Below are 16,372 nucleotides of genomic sequence, written 5' to 3' on the forward strand. Positions count from 1 at the left end.
ATAGGATAGGATAGAGGATAGGATAGGATAGAGGATAGGATAGGATAGAGGATAGGATAGGATAAAGGATAGGATAGGATAGAGGATAGGATAGGATAGAGGATAGGATAGGATAGAGGATAGGATAGGATAGATGATAGGATAGGGTAGGATAGAATAGAGGATAGGATAGGATAGAGGATAGAATAGGATAGAGGATAGGATAGGATAGGGGATAGGATACGATAGAGGATAGGATAGGATAGAGGATAGGATAGGATAGAAGATAGGATAGGATAGAGGATAGGATACGATAGAGGATAGGATAGGATAGAGGATAGGATAGGATAGAGGGTAGGATAGGATAGAGGATAGGATAGGATAGAGGATAGGATAGGATAGAGGATAGGATGGGATAGAGGATAGGATAGGATAGAGGATAGGGTTGGATAGAGGATAGGATAGGATAGGGGATTGGATCGGATACAGGATAGGATACGATAGAGGATAGGATAGGATAGAGGATAGGATGGAATAGAGGATAGGATAGGATAGAGGATAGAATAGGATAGAGGATAGGATAGGATAGAGGATAGGATAGGATAGACGATAGGATAGGATAGAGGATAGGATAGTATAGAGGATAGGATATGATAGAGGATATTATAGGATAGAGGATAGGATACGATAGAGGATAGGATAGGATAGAGTATAGGATAGGATAGAGGATAGGATAGGATAGAGGATAGGATAGGATAGGGGATTGGATCGGATACAGGATAGGATACGATAGAGGATAGGATAGGACAGAGGATAGGATAGAATAGAGGATAGGATAGGATAGAGGATAGAATAGGATAGAGGATAGGATAGGATAGGGGATAGGATACGATAGAGGATAGGATAGGATAGAGGATAGGATAGGTTAGAGGATAGGATAGGATAGAGGATAGGATAGGATAGAGGATATGATAGGATAGATGATAGAATAGGATAGAGGATAGGATAGGATAGGGGATAGGATACGATAGAGGATAGGATAGGATAGATGATAGGATAGGATAGAGGATAGGATAGGATAGAGGATAGGATGGGATAGAGGATAGGATAGGATAGAGGATAGGGTAGGATTGGGGATAGGATAGGATAGGCGATTGGATCGGATACAGGATAGGATACGATAGAGGATAGGGCAGGACAGAGGATAGGATACGATAGAGGATGGGATAGGATAGAGGATAGGATAGGATAGAGGATAGGATAGGATAGAGGATAGGATAGGATAGAGGATAGGATAGGATAGAGGATATTATAGGATAAAGGATAGGATAGGATAGAGGATAGGATAGGATAGAGGATAGGATAGGATAGAGGATAGGATAGGATAGATGATAGGATAGGGTAGGATAGAATAGAGGATAGGATAGGATAGAGGATAGAATAGGATAGAGGATAGGATAGGATAGGGGATAGGATACGATAGAGGATAGGATAGGATAGAGGATAGGATAGGATAGAAGATAGGATAGGATAGAGGATAGGATACGATAGAGGATAGGATAGGATAGAGGATAGGATAGAGAATAGGATAGGATAGAGGATACGATATTATAGACGATAGGATAGGATAGAGAATAGGATAGGATAGGATAGAGGATAGGATAGGATACAGGATAAGATAGGATAGAGGATAGGATAGGATAGAGGATAGGATAGGATAGAGGATAGGATAGGATAGAGGATAGGATAGGATAGAGGATAGGATAGGATAGAGGATAGGATAGGATAGAGGATTGGATAGGATAGACGATAGGATATCATAGAGGATAGGATAGGATAGAGCATAGGATCGGATAGACGATAGGATAGGGGATTGGATAGGATAGAGGATAGGATTCGATAGAGGACAGGATTGGATATGATGGCGGAAAGGATAGGATAGAGGATAGGATAGGATAGAGGATAGGATACGATAGAGGATAGGATAGGATAGAGGATAGGATAGGATAGAGGATAGGATAGGATAGAGGATAGGATAGGATAGAGGATAGGATAGGATAGAGGATAGGATACGATAGAGGATAGGATAGGATAGAGGATAGGATAGGATAGAGGATAGGATAGGATAGAGGATAGGATAGGATAGAGGATAGGATAGGATAGAATAGAGGATAGGATAGGATAGAGGATAAGATAGGATAGAGGATAGTATAGGATAGAGGATAAGATAGGATAGAGGATAGGATAAGTTAGAGGATAGGATAGGATAGAGGATAGGATAGAGGATAGAATAGAGGATTGGCTAGGATAGAGGATACGATAGGATAGAGGATAGGATAGAGAATAGGATAGGATCGAGGATAGGATAGGGGATTGGATCGGATACAGGATAGGAGACGGTAGAGGATAGGATAGGATAGAGGATGGGGTAGGATAGAGGATAGGATAGGATAGAGGATAGGATAGGATAGAGGATAGGATAGGATAGAATAGAGGATAGGATAGGATAGAGGATAGAATAGGATAGAGGATAGGATAGGATAGGGGATAGGATACGATAGAGGATAGGATAGGATAGAGGATAGGATAGAGAATAGGATAGGATAGAGGATACGATATTATAGACGATAGGATAGGATAGAGAATAGGATAGGATAGGATAGAGGATAGGATAGGATAGAGGATAGGATAGGATAGAGGATAGGATAGGATAGAGGATAGGATAGAATAGAGGATAGGATAGGATAGAGGATAGAATAGGATAGAGGATAGGATAGGATAGGGGATAGGATACGATAGAGGATAGGATAGGATAGAGGATAGGATAGGTTAGAGGATAGGATAGGATAGAGGATAGGATAGGATAGAGGATATGATAGGATAGATGATAGAATAGGATAGAGGATAGGATAGGATAGAGGATAGGATGGGATAGAGGATAGGATAGGATAGAGGATAGGGTTGGATAGAGGATAGGATAGGATAGGGGATTGGATCGGATACAGGATAGGATACGATAGAGGATAGGATAGGATAGAGGATAGGATAGAATAGAGGATAGGATAGGATAGAGGATAGAATAGGATAGAGGATAGGATAGGATAGGGGATAGGATACAATAGAGGATAGGATAGGATAGAGGATAGGATAGGTTAGAGGATAGGATAGGATAGAGGATAGGATAGGATAGAGGATATGATAGGATAGATGATAGAATAGGATAGAGGATAGGATAGGATAGGGGATAGGATACGATAGAGGATAGGATAGGATAGAGGATAGGATAGGATAGAGGATAGGATAGGATAGAGGATAGGATGGGATAGAGGATAGGATAGGATAGAGGATAGGGTAGGATTGGGGATAGGATAGGATAGGCGATTGGATCGGATACAGGATAGGATACGATAGAGGATAGGGCAGGACAGAGGATAGGATACGATAGAGGATAGGATAGGATAGAGGATAGGATAGGATAGAGGATAGGATAGGATAGAGGATAGGACAGGATAGAGGATAGGATATGATAAAGGATAGGATAGGATAGAGGATAGGATAGGATAGAGGATAGGATAGGATAGAGGATAGGATAGGATAGAGGATAGGATAGGATAGGATAGAATAGAGGATAGGATAGGATAGAGGATAGAATAGGATAGAGGATAGGATAGGATAGGGGATAGGATACGATAGAGGATAGGATAGGATAGAGGATAGGATATGATAGAAGATAGGATAGGATAGAGGATAGGATACGATAGAGGATAGGATAGGATAGAGGATAGGATAGAGAATAGGATAGGATAGAGGATACGATATTATAGACGATAGGATAGGATAGAGAATAGGATAGGATAGGATAGAGGATAGGATAGGATACAGGATAGGATAGGATAGAGGATAGGATAGGATAGAGGATAGGATAGGATAGAGGATAGGATAGGATAGAGGATAGGATAGGTTAGAGGATAGGATAGGATAGAGGATAGGATAGGATAGAGGATAGGATAGGATAGAGGGTAGGATAGGATAGAGGATAGGATAGGATAGAGGATAGGATAGGATAGAGGATAGGATGGGATAGAGGATAGGATAGGATAGAGGATAGGGTTGGATAGAGGATAGGATAGGATAGGGGATTGGATAGGATAGACGATAGGATATCATAGAGGATAGGATAGGATAGAGCATAGGATCGGATAGACGATAGGATAGGGGATTGGATAGGATAGAGGATAGGATTCGATAGAGGACAGGATTGGATAGGATAGAGGATAGGATAGGATAGAGGATAGGATACGATAGAGGATAGGTTGGATAGAGGATAGGATAGGATAGAGGATAGGATAGGATAGAGGGTAGGATAGGATAGAGGATAGGATAGGATAGAGGATAGGATAGGATAGAGGATAGGATGGGATAGAGGATAGGATAGGATAGAGGATAGGGTTGGATAGAGGATAGGATAGGATAGGGGATTGGATCGGATACAGGATAGGATACGATAGAGGATAGGATAGGATAGAGGATAGGATGGAATAGAGGATAGGATAGGATAGAGGATAGAATAGGATAGAGGATAGGATAGGATAGAGGATAGGATAGGATAGACGATAGGATAGGATAGAGGATAGGATAGTATAGAGGATAGGATATGATAGAGGATATTATAGGATAGAGTATAGGATAGGATAGAGGATAGGATAGGATAGAGGATAGGATAGGATAGAGGATAGGATAGGATAGAGGATAGGATAGGTTAGAGGATAGGATAGGATAGAGGATAGGATAGGATAGAGGGTGGGATAGGATAGAGGATAGGATAGGATAGAGGATAGGATAGAGTAGGATAGACGATAGGATAGAGGATAGGATAGGATAGAGGATAGGATATGATAGAGGATAGGATAGGATAGAGGATAGGATAGGATAGAGGATAGGATAGGATAGAGGATAGGATAGGATAGAGGATAGGATGGGATAGAGGATAGGATAGGATAGAGGATAGGGTTGGATAGAGGATAGGATAGGATAGGGGATTGGATCGGATACAGGATAGGATACGATAGAGGATAGGATAGGATAGAGGATAGGATGGAATAGAGGATAGGATAGGATAGAGGATAGAATAGGATAGAGGATAGGATAGGATAGAGGATAGGATAGGATAGACGATAGGATAGGATAGAGGATAGGATAGTATAGAGGATAGGATATGATAGAGGATATTATAGGATAGAGGATAGGATACGATAGAGGATAGGATAGGATAGAGTATAGGATAGGATAGAGGATAGGATAGGATAGAGGATAGGATAGGATAGAGGATAGGATAGGATAGAGGATAGGATAGGATAGAGGATAGGATAGGATAGAGGATAGGATAGGATAGAGGATAGGATAGGATAGAGGATAGGATAGGATAGAGGATAGGATAGGATAGAGGATAGGATAGGATAGAGGATAGGATAGGATAGAGGATAGGATAGGAGAGAAGGATAGGATAGGATAGAGGATAGGATAGGATAGAGGATAGGATAGGATAGAGGATAGGATATGATAGAGGATAGGATAGGATAGAGGATAGGATAGGATAGAGGATAGGATAGGATAGAGGATAGGATAGGATAGAGGATAGGATGGGATAGAGGATAGGATAGGATAGAGGATAGGGTTGGATAGAGGATAGGATAGGATAGGGGATTGGATCGGATACAGGATAGGATACGATAGAGGATAGGATAGGACAGAGGATAGGATAGAATAGAGGATATGATAGGATAGATGATAGAATAGGATAGAGGATAGGATAGGATAGGGGATAGGATACGATAGAGGATAGGATAGGATAGATGATAGGATAGGATAGAGGATAGGATAGGATAGAGGATAGGATGGGATAGAGGATAGGATAGGATAGAGGATAGGGTAGGATTGGGGATAGGATAGGATAGGCGATTGGATCGGATACAGGATAGGATACGATAGAGGATAGGGCAGGACAGAGGATAGGATACGATAGAGGATGGGATAGGATAGAGGATAGGATAGGATAGAGGATAGGATAGGATAGAGGATAGGATAGGGTAGGATAGAATAGAGGATAGGATAGGATAGAGGATAGAATAGGATAGAGGATAGGATAGGATAGGGGATAGGATACGATAGAGGATAGGATAGGATAGAGGATAGGATAGGATAGAAGATAGGATAGGATAGAGGATAGGATACGATAGAGGATAGGATAGGATAGAGGATAGGATAGAGAATAGGATAGGATAGAGGATACGATATTATAGACGACAGGATAGGATAGAGAATAGGATAGGATAGGATAGAGGATAGGATAGGATACAGGATAAGATAGGATAGAGGATAGGATAGGATAGAGGATAGGATAGGATAGAGGATAGGATAGGATAGAGGATAGGATAGGATAGAGGATAGGATAGGATAGAGGATAGGATAGGATAGAGGATAGGATAGGATAGAGGATTGGATAGGATAGACGATAGGATATCATAGAGGATAGGATAGGATAGAGCATAGGATCGGATAGACGATAGGATAGGGGATTGGATAGGATAGAGGATAGGATTCGATAGAGGACAGGATTGGATATGATGGCGGAAAGGATAGGATAGAGGATAGGATAGGATAGAGGATAGGATACGATAGAGGATAGGATAGGATAGAGGATAGGATAGGATAGAGGATAGGATAGGATAGAGGATAGGATAGGATAGAGGATAGGATAGGATAGAATAGAGGATAGGATAGGATAGAGGATAAGATAGGATAGAGGATAGTATAGGATAGAGGATAAGATAGGATAGAGGATAGGATAAGTTAGAGGATAGGATAGGATAGAGGATAGGATAGAGGATAGAATAGAGGATTGGATAGGATAGAGGATACGATAGGATAGAGGATAGGATAGAGAATAGGATAGGATCGAGGATAGGATAGGGGATTGGATCGGATACAGGATAGGAGACGGTAGAGGATAGGATAGGATAGAGGATGGGGTAGGATAGAGGATAGGATAGGATAGAGGATAGGATAGGATAGAGGATAGGATAGGATAGAGGATAGGATAGGATAGAGGATAGGATAGGAGAGAAGGATAGGATAGGATAGAGGATAGGATAGGATAGAGGATAGGAGAGGATAGAGGATAGGATAGGTTAGAGGATAGGATAGGATAGAGGATAGGATAGGATAGAGGGTAGGATAGGATAGAGGATAGGATAGGATAGAGGATAGGATAGAGTAGGATAGACGATAGGATAGGATAGAGGATAGGATAGGATAGAGGATAGGATAGGATAGAGGATAGGATATGATAGAGGACAGGATAGGATAGGGGATTGGATCGGATACAGGATAGGAGACGGTAGAGGATAGGATAGGCAAGAGGATGGGATAGGATAGAGGATAGGATAGGATAGAGGATAGGATAGGATAGAGGATAGGATAGGATAGAGGATAGGATAGGTTAGAGGATAGGATAGGATAGAGGATAGGATAGGATAGAGGGTGGGATAGGATAGAGGATAGGATAGGATAGAGGATAGGATAGAGTAGGATAGACGATAGGATAGAGGATAGGATAGGATAGAGGATAGGATACGATAGAGGATAGGATAGGATAGAGGATAGGATAGGATAGAGGATAGGATAGGATAGAGGATAGGATAGGATAGAGGATAGGATGGGATAGAGGATAGGATAGGATAGAGGATAGGGTTGGATAGAGGATAGGATAGGATAGGGGATTGGATCGGATACAGGATAGGATACGATAGAGGATAGGATAGGATAGAGGATAGGATGGAATAGAGGATAGGATAGGATAGAGGATAGAATAGGATAGAGGATAGGATAGGATAGAGGATAGGATAGGATAGACGATAGGATAGGATAGAGGATAGGATAGTATAGAGGATAGGATATGATAGAGGATATTATAGGATAGAGGATAGGATACGATAGAGGATAGGATAGGATAGAGTATAGGATATAGGATTGGATAGGATAGAGTAACGGATTTAGGATTGGATAGGATAGAGGATAGGATGGGATAGGATAGAGAATAGGATAGGATATAAGATATTATAGGATAGAGCAAGGATAGGACAGAGGATACGATATTATAGACGATAGGATAGGATAGAGAATAGGATAGGATAGGATAGAGGATAGGATAGAATAGAGGATAGGATAGGATAGAGGATAGAATAGGATAGAGGATAGGATAGGATAGGGGATAGGATACGATAGAGGATAGGATAGGATAGAGGATAGGATAGGATAGAGGATAGGATAGGATAGAGGATAGGATAGGATAGAATGGAGGATAGGATAGGATAGAGGATAGGATAGGATAGAGGATAGGATAGGATAGAGGATAAGATAGGATAGAGGATAGGATAGGATAGAGGATAGGATAGGTTAGAGGATAGGATAGGATGGAGGATAGGATAGGATAGAGGATAGGATAATATAGAGGATAGGATAGGATAGAGGATAGGATAGGATAGAGGATAGGATAGGATAGAGGATAGGGTAGGATAGAGGATAGGATAGGATAGGGGATTGGATCGGATACAGGATAGGATACGACAGAGGATAGGATAGGATAGAGGATAGAATAGAATAGAGGATAGGAAAGGATAGAGGATAGGATAGGATAGGATAGAAGATAGGATAGGATAGAGGATAGGATAGCATAGAGGATAGGATAGGATAGAGGATAGGATAGGATAGAGGATAGGATAGGATAGAGGATAGGATAGGATAGAGGATAGGATAGGATAGAGGATAGGATAGGATAGAGGATAGGATAGGATAGAGGATAGAGGATAGAGGATAGATGATAGGATAGGATAGAGGATAGGGTAGGATAGAGGATAGGATGGGATAGAGGATAGGATAGGATAGAGGATAGGGTAGGATAGAGGATAGGATAGGATAGGGGATTGGATCGGATACAGGATAGGATAGGATAGAGGATAGTATAGGATAGAGGATTGGATAGGATGGACGATAGGATATCATAGAGGATAGGATAGGATAGAGCATAGGATCGGATAGACGATAGGATAGGGGATTGGATAGGGTAGAGGATAGGACTCGATAGAGGACAGGATTGGATAGGATGGCGGAAAGGATAGGATAGAGGATAGGATAGAATAGAGGATATGATAGGATAGAGGATAGGATAGGATAGAGGATAGGATAGGATAGAAGATAGGATAGGATAGAGGATAGGAGAGGATTGAGGATAGGATCGGATAGAGGATAGGATAGGGGATTGGATAGGATAGAGGATAGGATAGGATAGAGGATAGGATAGGATAGAGGATAGGATAGGATAGAGGATATGATAGGATAGAGGATAGGTTAGGATGGAGTATAGGATAGGATTCAGGATAGGATCGTTTTGAGGATAGGATAGGATAGAGGATAGGATTTAATAGATGATAGGAAAGAATAGAGGATAGGATATAGGACTGGATCAGATAGAGGATAGGATACGATAGAGGATAGGATTTAATAGATGATAGGAAAGAATAGAGGATAGGATATAGGACTGGATAGGATAGAGGATAGGATAGGATAGCGGATAGGATGGGATGGAGTATAGGATAGGATTGAGGATAGGATAGGATAGAGGATAGGATAGGATAGAGAATAGGATAGGATAGAGGATAGGACAGGATAGAGAATAGGATAGGATAGAGGATATGATAGGATAGAAGATAGGATAGGATAGAGGATAGGAGAGGATTGAGGATAGGATCGGATAGAGGATAGCATAGGGGATTGGATAGGATAGAGGATAGGATAGGATAGAGGATAGGATAGGATAGAGGATATGATAGGATAGAGGATAGGTTAGGATGGAGTATAGGATAGGATTCAGGATAGGATCGGGTTGAGGATAGGATAGGATAGAGGATTGGATTTAATAGATGATAGGAAAGAATAGAGGATAGGATATAGGACTGGATAGGATAGAGGATAGGATACGATAGAGGATAGGATTTGTTCAGGACTCCAACGTTCAAAATTGCCGGTAATCGGGTGCGAGTTTACATATCGATCACGCGCTTCGATCGATAGCGCCGCGTTACGATTACAAACGTTCCTGCCGTTGTCCTTTGTCTTCTTGATCCAGACAGCGAACGATCAACACGTATATTATCTCCGCGCCTATCGCATTCTTGTAACCGTCTCGCGCAAAACCTTTCGGAGTCGACGCTTATCGCTACCGTGCCTATCGCGGGATTATCGTCTCCGTAGTGAACGTCTGGTATCGTGAAATAAAAAAGGGTTCTTTTTCGTGACCGAACAAGTGGTAACTCTTTAAATCCCGTATACCGCTGTATATCCTTGACAGGATAGTTCCACTATCCAAATCAACCTCGCTGCACGAGAAAACATTGGTCCTTCGAGCCGGATTGCAGTGAGTTTCGGTGAAGAAACATTTGTGAGGTGAAAAAGATCTTGTTCGGCAATTTGACGACGGTTGAGTGATCCGTTGGACATTCAAAGTTGAAGGACAAAAGGACTAGTCGGTCTGTAACAGTTCACAATGGGTGACCTCAAGACGCTTCTTCAACACCAAATCGATGCCGCTCGTATTGTCGAACGTACCCTTGACAATTTCAAGAAGATCGGCAAAGCAAAATTAACGGTAGCAACCGTTAAGAATCGAATCGCAAGACTTAGCGAATCTTTTGCCGAGTGCCAACGTCTGCATAAGCAGCTCTCTGCCGTTGCCACGGACGCGGAGCGTTCCACCGTGGGTTACTTCACCCAGGATCGATTCATGGCCGTGCACGAGATTTACATGGAAACATCGGACTACATGGCGGAAACTCTTTCTCGTCTCGCAGCTGCCGACTCATCTGGTACTGACTCGACGCCGTCGCCAGCAGGACCTGTCTCGCAACCTGATGACGACAAGAGTCGAATGCCAACGCTCAATCTGCCGACATTCTCTGGAGCCTTCAGTGAGTGGGAAACCTTCCGCGATCGCTTTACAGCGATGGTCATCTCTCGTAAAGGTCTGTCAAACGTATCTCGTTTCGAATATTTGTTAGCGTGTTTGCAAGGCGCGGCAAGTGATCTCGTCGAGAACATCGCGATAACCGATGCGGGCTTCGCGATCGCGTGGGACCTCCTGGTAGAGTGTTTTGAAAACAAGCGGCTGTTAGTGACAACGCATTTAGAAACTCTGTACGACCTTCCACAAGTTCATTCCGAGTCTGCCGATCAGCTGCGAAGCCTTCGCGACAAAGCCAACAAGGCGATAAAAGCCCTGCAGAATCTCGATCGTCCCGTCGAACATTGGGGCGACTTACTCGTTTTCTTCGTAACAACGAAATTAGATTCCGAGTCGCGGAAGGCTTGGGAGTTGAAACTCGGCGATAACACAGATTGTCCGACATTTGAAACGCTTAATACATTTCTAAAATCGCGAATACGCGCGTTACAAACAATTAAGCCGTCCCCGTCGGGAGCGGCCTCTCGGATCGCGGACTCGGCAGCAACCAAATCGAGTCGTGTTCGTGCGACTTCGTTACACGGTGCTGCTGCCGTCAAGAGCCCGTGCGAGTTATGCAAAGCGAATCACATACTCGGACAATGCGCGTTATTTAAAAGTAAATCTGTCGAACAACGGGTCGAGTTCGCGAAAGGGACAAACCGGTGCATGAACTGTTTGAGTCCGTACCATTCGACGAAAAAATGTACGAGTTCATATAACTGTTCCATTTGTAAAAGGCGTCATCACACCTTGTTACATATCAACAACGCGACTGCGTCATCAACCGGTACCGCGTCATCGAATAACTCTACGTTAACGACCGAGAATGTCACATCGCTGCTCACGTCTTGTTCTGTTCCGCGCGTGACTGCCACACAGCAAGTCTTGCTCGCGACTGCATGGGTCGAACTGCGGTCACCGTCTGGCCGTTCAGAGAAAATTCGCGCGTTACTCGATCAAGGCTCGGTCATTTCTATAATTGCCGAGAATTTAACACAACGACTCCGACTACCGCGTTCGCGTGTTTCAGTCAGCATTACCGGAATCGGCAATAACGCGGTTGCTTGTCGCTCATCGACAACATTTACCGTAGCATCGTGTAAAACGGACTCCGTATACTCCATGAGCGCTTACGTACTACGTTCATTGTCGAACTATCTGCCACATCAAGTGTCGACAGGCGTCCGGCTCTCTCATATTCGCGATCTGGAATTGGCGGACGACAATCCCTTTGACTCGGCTCCAATCGAACTAATTATCGGTGCGGATCAGTACGGGTTGCTTCTTTTAGAAGGTTTGCGAAAGGGCCCGGTGAACGAGCCGACGGCTCAAAACACCACGTTAGGCTGGATCCTTTCCGGTCCCGTTCCATCTTTCGCATCCAATGCTCCTACTTCCGTTGCCAGCTTCCACTGCAACGTTTCGGGGAATCTCGATGCCGAACTTCGACGATTTTGGGAAGTCGAGGAGTTACCGTTCGTCACGCGTCTTTCTCCTGCTGAACAAAAGTGCGAGGAACATTTTCAACGCACGCATACGCGGGCTCCAAATGGACAGTATATCGTTCGCTTGCCTTTTATCGAAGGACCTCCCATCGATATTGGCCCTTCGCTCTCCGCGGCGAACACCATGTTCCTAAGACAGGAAAATCGGTTGCAACGAAACGCGGAGCATTCAGCAGAATACGCTCAGTTCCTACGTGAGTACGAGGCCCTCGGTCATATGGCCGAAGTCACCGACACGCAAACGGTTCCGTCACTTCAAACCGTGTACATACCGCATCACGCGGTTATTCGGGAACACAGCGCTACAACACGGCTTCGTGTCGTTTTCAACGCATCCTCGAAAACGGGAAACGGGACATCACTCAACGACCACTTATTGATCGGTCCCAAATTACAAACGGACTTAGCCGCTGTAATTCTTCGATGGCGCCGCTATCGATACGTCTTTATCGCCGACATTGCTAAAATGTACCGGCAGATCTTGGTCGACCACAAGGACGTTGACTATCAACGGATTTTGTGGCGATCTTCTCCCTCAGAACCATTGCGGCATTATCGGCTCTTGACCGTTACGTACGGTACCGGTCCAGCTCCTTATCTTGCTTTACGGGTCCTCCAACAACTCGCTAAGGACGAAGGGTCGAAATATCCTCTCGCGCAGCTGGTTCTTCGCGACCAAATCTATGTGGACGACTGCGTCTTCGGCGCGGACGATCCACGGCTAGCACGTAAAACACGTGACCACGTAACTGCCCTGTTGCAAGAGGGTGGCTTTAAATTGCGCAAATGGGCTAGTAATTGCCCTGCATTAATTGCCGATATCGATCCCTCAGATCATGGTCTTGCTGCCAGCAAACCATTGTTACCAGATGACAATTTAAAGGTCCTTGGTATCAACTGGAATCCCGGGAACGACTCATTTCGTTTCGACATCGGAATTCAAAACGTCATTCCGGCAACAAAACGGGAAATTCTTTCGACAATCGCTCGATTCTACGACCCGCTGGGATGGGCCGCTCCCGTTGTTATCGTGGCAAAAATTCTGATGCAACGCCTCTGGTTGCAGAAGTGTGATTGGGATGAGACCATCCCGACCGAGTTCCGCGAAACGTGGACCACGTATTGCACGCAACTTCCCCTGCTCCGATCTATCGTTCTCCCTCGGTGGACAGGACACGGGTTAAACGTTTTAAAAACAGAACTGCATGGCTTCGCCGATGCCTCGCAAAACGCCTATGCCGCAGTTGTTTACTCTCGCGTTACAACTAACAACGGTGAGATTCTAGTCTCTCTTCTCGCTGCAAAGTCTAAAGTGGCTCCGCTCAAATCCTTCACCATTCCGCGCCTTGAGCTATGCGGAGTTGTACTCCTTTCTCGTCTAATGTCGTTCATAAGAACTTCGTTCGAGGACTCTGCGTGCGAGATGCACGGCTGGACCGATTCCACGATTACTCTCGCATGGATAAGTCAACCCGCGTCTCGTTGGAAAACGTTTGTCGCGAATCGAGTCGCGAACATTCAGGAACTAGTACCAAAATGTCAGTGGCACCATGTTATATCGGAAGACAATCCTGCCGACTGCGCCTCTCGCGGAATCCACGTCCCTCAGTTTGTGAACCATAGCCTATGGTGGCACGGCCCGAGGTGGCTCAAATCGCCATCTACCTCGTGGCCTTGCGAGACCACTCCGCTCAAGGCAACGACGGAGGAACGGATACCGGTCGCTCTTCACGCAGTCACTGTACCAGAACCGTGGGATCTAGCTACACGATTCTCGAGTTGGCCCAAGCTTCTCCGCGTGACTGCGTATATTTTGCGCTTTATCAAAAGACTACAGTCATACCGTAACCTGTCCGAATCGTCAATCTCGGCCACGGAAGGTCACTCGGAAAATTGTCCAAATCCAAGCGCGCTGCTTCCGATAGAAATTCGACAAGCGCGCACGTATTGGCTGAAACATATTCAACAAACGGTACTTCCGGTTGAATTTCAGCGGTTATACGGTAAGCATCCGCTCCCGCGACAAAGTCCAGTGCTCTCTTTAAACCCGTATCTCGATTCGGAGGGACTGATTCGCGTTGGCGGGCGCCTTCGAAATTCGGCATTACCCGAGGAAACCAAACATCCGATTATCCTTGCCTCGCATCCTCTCGTTTCGCTGCTCATCAGCCATCTGCACCGTAGTTTGCTACACGCAGGCCCTCAACTAACGCTAGCGAAGTTGCGACAAGAATTCTGGCTCCTACGGGCACGTCCTACTGTTCGCCAAGTTTTATACAAGTGCGTGATCTGTGCGCGACAGCGTGCGACAATTCCGTTCGAATTGATGGGAGAGCTTCCGGCGGTACGCGTTACCCGCTCAGAAAGAGCATTCTTACACTGTGGCGTGGACTACGCGGGCCCCATCGCAGTCCGAACGACTCCCGGTCGCGGACATAAATCGACAAAGGCGTATATCGCACTTTTTATATGTATGGCGACGCGTGCGGTACACCTCGAATTAGTAGGATCCTATACAACGGATGCGTTCCTAGCGTGCTACGATCGGTTCATCTCGCGTCGCGGTTTACCGGTCGCCATGTATAGCGATAATGGAACCACGTTCCAGGGTGCCGACAAAGAACTGACCACGGCCTTTCGATCCGCCACGCGCGACCCGAATCTCCTTAACAAACTCGCGAGCGATCAGGTAGCATGGCACTTCATTCCTCCCTCCGCTCCGCATTTCGGCGGACTGTGGGAAGCCGGAATTCGAAGCATGAAACACCATCTTAAACGAGTCATCGGTTCGCACACTCTGACGTTCGAAGAGATGACTACCGTATTATGTCAGATCGAAGCTTGCATGAACTCCCGTCCGATTGCTCCGAGGTCGGAAAATATCGACGATTATACAGCGCTGACCCCGGGTCACTTCCTTATCGGCACGGCGATCACTACTATTCCTACCGTAACTCTGCTCGATGTAAACGATTCGCGCTTGACTCGTTGGCAGCTCTTAAAGAAACTGTACGAAAGTGTTTGGAAAGCGTGGTCGAATGACTATATTCACTCGTTGCAACAACGCACGAAATGGCGCACCGCGAGTCACCTCGCAAAGGTTGGTCGTATCGTCCTTCTCCGAAACGCCCTTGCACCTCCGTGTAAGTGGGAACTTGCGCGGATAATCAAATGTCATCCCGGAGAGGATAACATTATTCGCGTCGTAACAATTAAGACTGCCAACTCGGAGTACAAACGGCCGATCGTCAAACTGTGTTTCCTCCCCGTTGATATCAACGAAACTGATACCCTCGATGCAAAAAACGCGGACGAGACACAGCCCCAAAACAAACAACCGCTCCGTCACGGCGGGCGGTCATAAAATGTACAAAATAGGCTAAGACGCGCTACGTAAAGTGTAATTCTCGAGCGTACGCATTTCGCCACGAGGTTCAGCGAAACCTTTTCGTTGTACCTCCCTCCTTTTGTAATCGGATACAACTATCCGAGGCGGGCGGTATGTTCAGGACTCCAACGTTCAAAATTGCCGGTAATCGGGTGCGAGTTTACATATCGATCACGCGCTTCGATCGATAGCGCCGCGTTACGATTACAAACGTTCCTGCCGTTGTCCTTTGTCTTCTTGATCCAGACAGCGAACGATCAACACGTATATTATCTCCGCGCCTATCGCATTCTTGTAACCGTCTCGCGCAAAACCTTTCGGAGTCGACGCTTATCGCTACCGTGCCTATCGCGGGATTATCGTCTCCGTAGTGAACGTCTGGTATCGTGAAATAAAAAAGGGTTCTTTTTCGTGACCGAACAAGTGGTAACTCTTTAAATCCCG

The 16,372-nt window shown here is 44.9% G+C and overlaps 1 protein-coding gene across 1 annotated transcript; it reads left to right on the forward strand.

The window, feature by feature from the left end:
* Positions 1-10,579: 10,579 nt before the first annotated feature.
* On the forward strand, positions 10,580-15,490 carry LOC143363756 (uncharacterized; the record flags this gene model as incomplete). The annotated part of the gene is made up of 4 exons (XM_076804294.1): positions 10,580-11,000; positions 11,091-11,429; positions 12,066-14,543; positions 15,075-15,490. Coding segments are annotated over exons 1-4 (3,654 nt in total), but the record flags the coding sequence as incomplete, so codon positions are not given.
* Positions 15,491-16,372: the final 882 nt, after the last annotated feature.

Source organism: Halictus rubicundus, unplaced genomic scaffold (genome assembly GCF_050948215.1).
Source record: "Halictus rubicundus isolate RS-2024b unplaced genomic scaffold, iyHalRubi1_principal scaffold0117, whole genome shotgun sequence".
In the NCBI taxonomy this organism is placed as follows: Eukaryota; Metazoa; Arthropoda; class Insecta; order Hymenoptera; family Halictidae; genus Halictus; species Halictus rubicundus.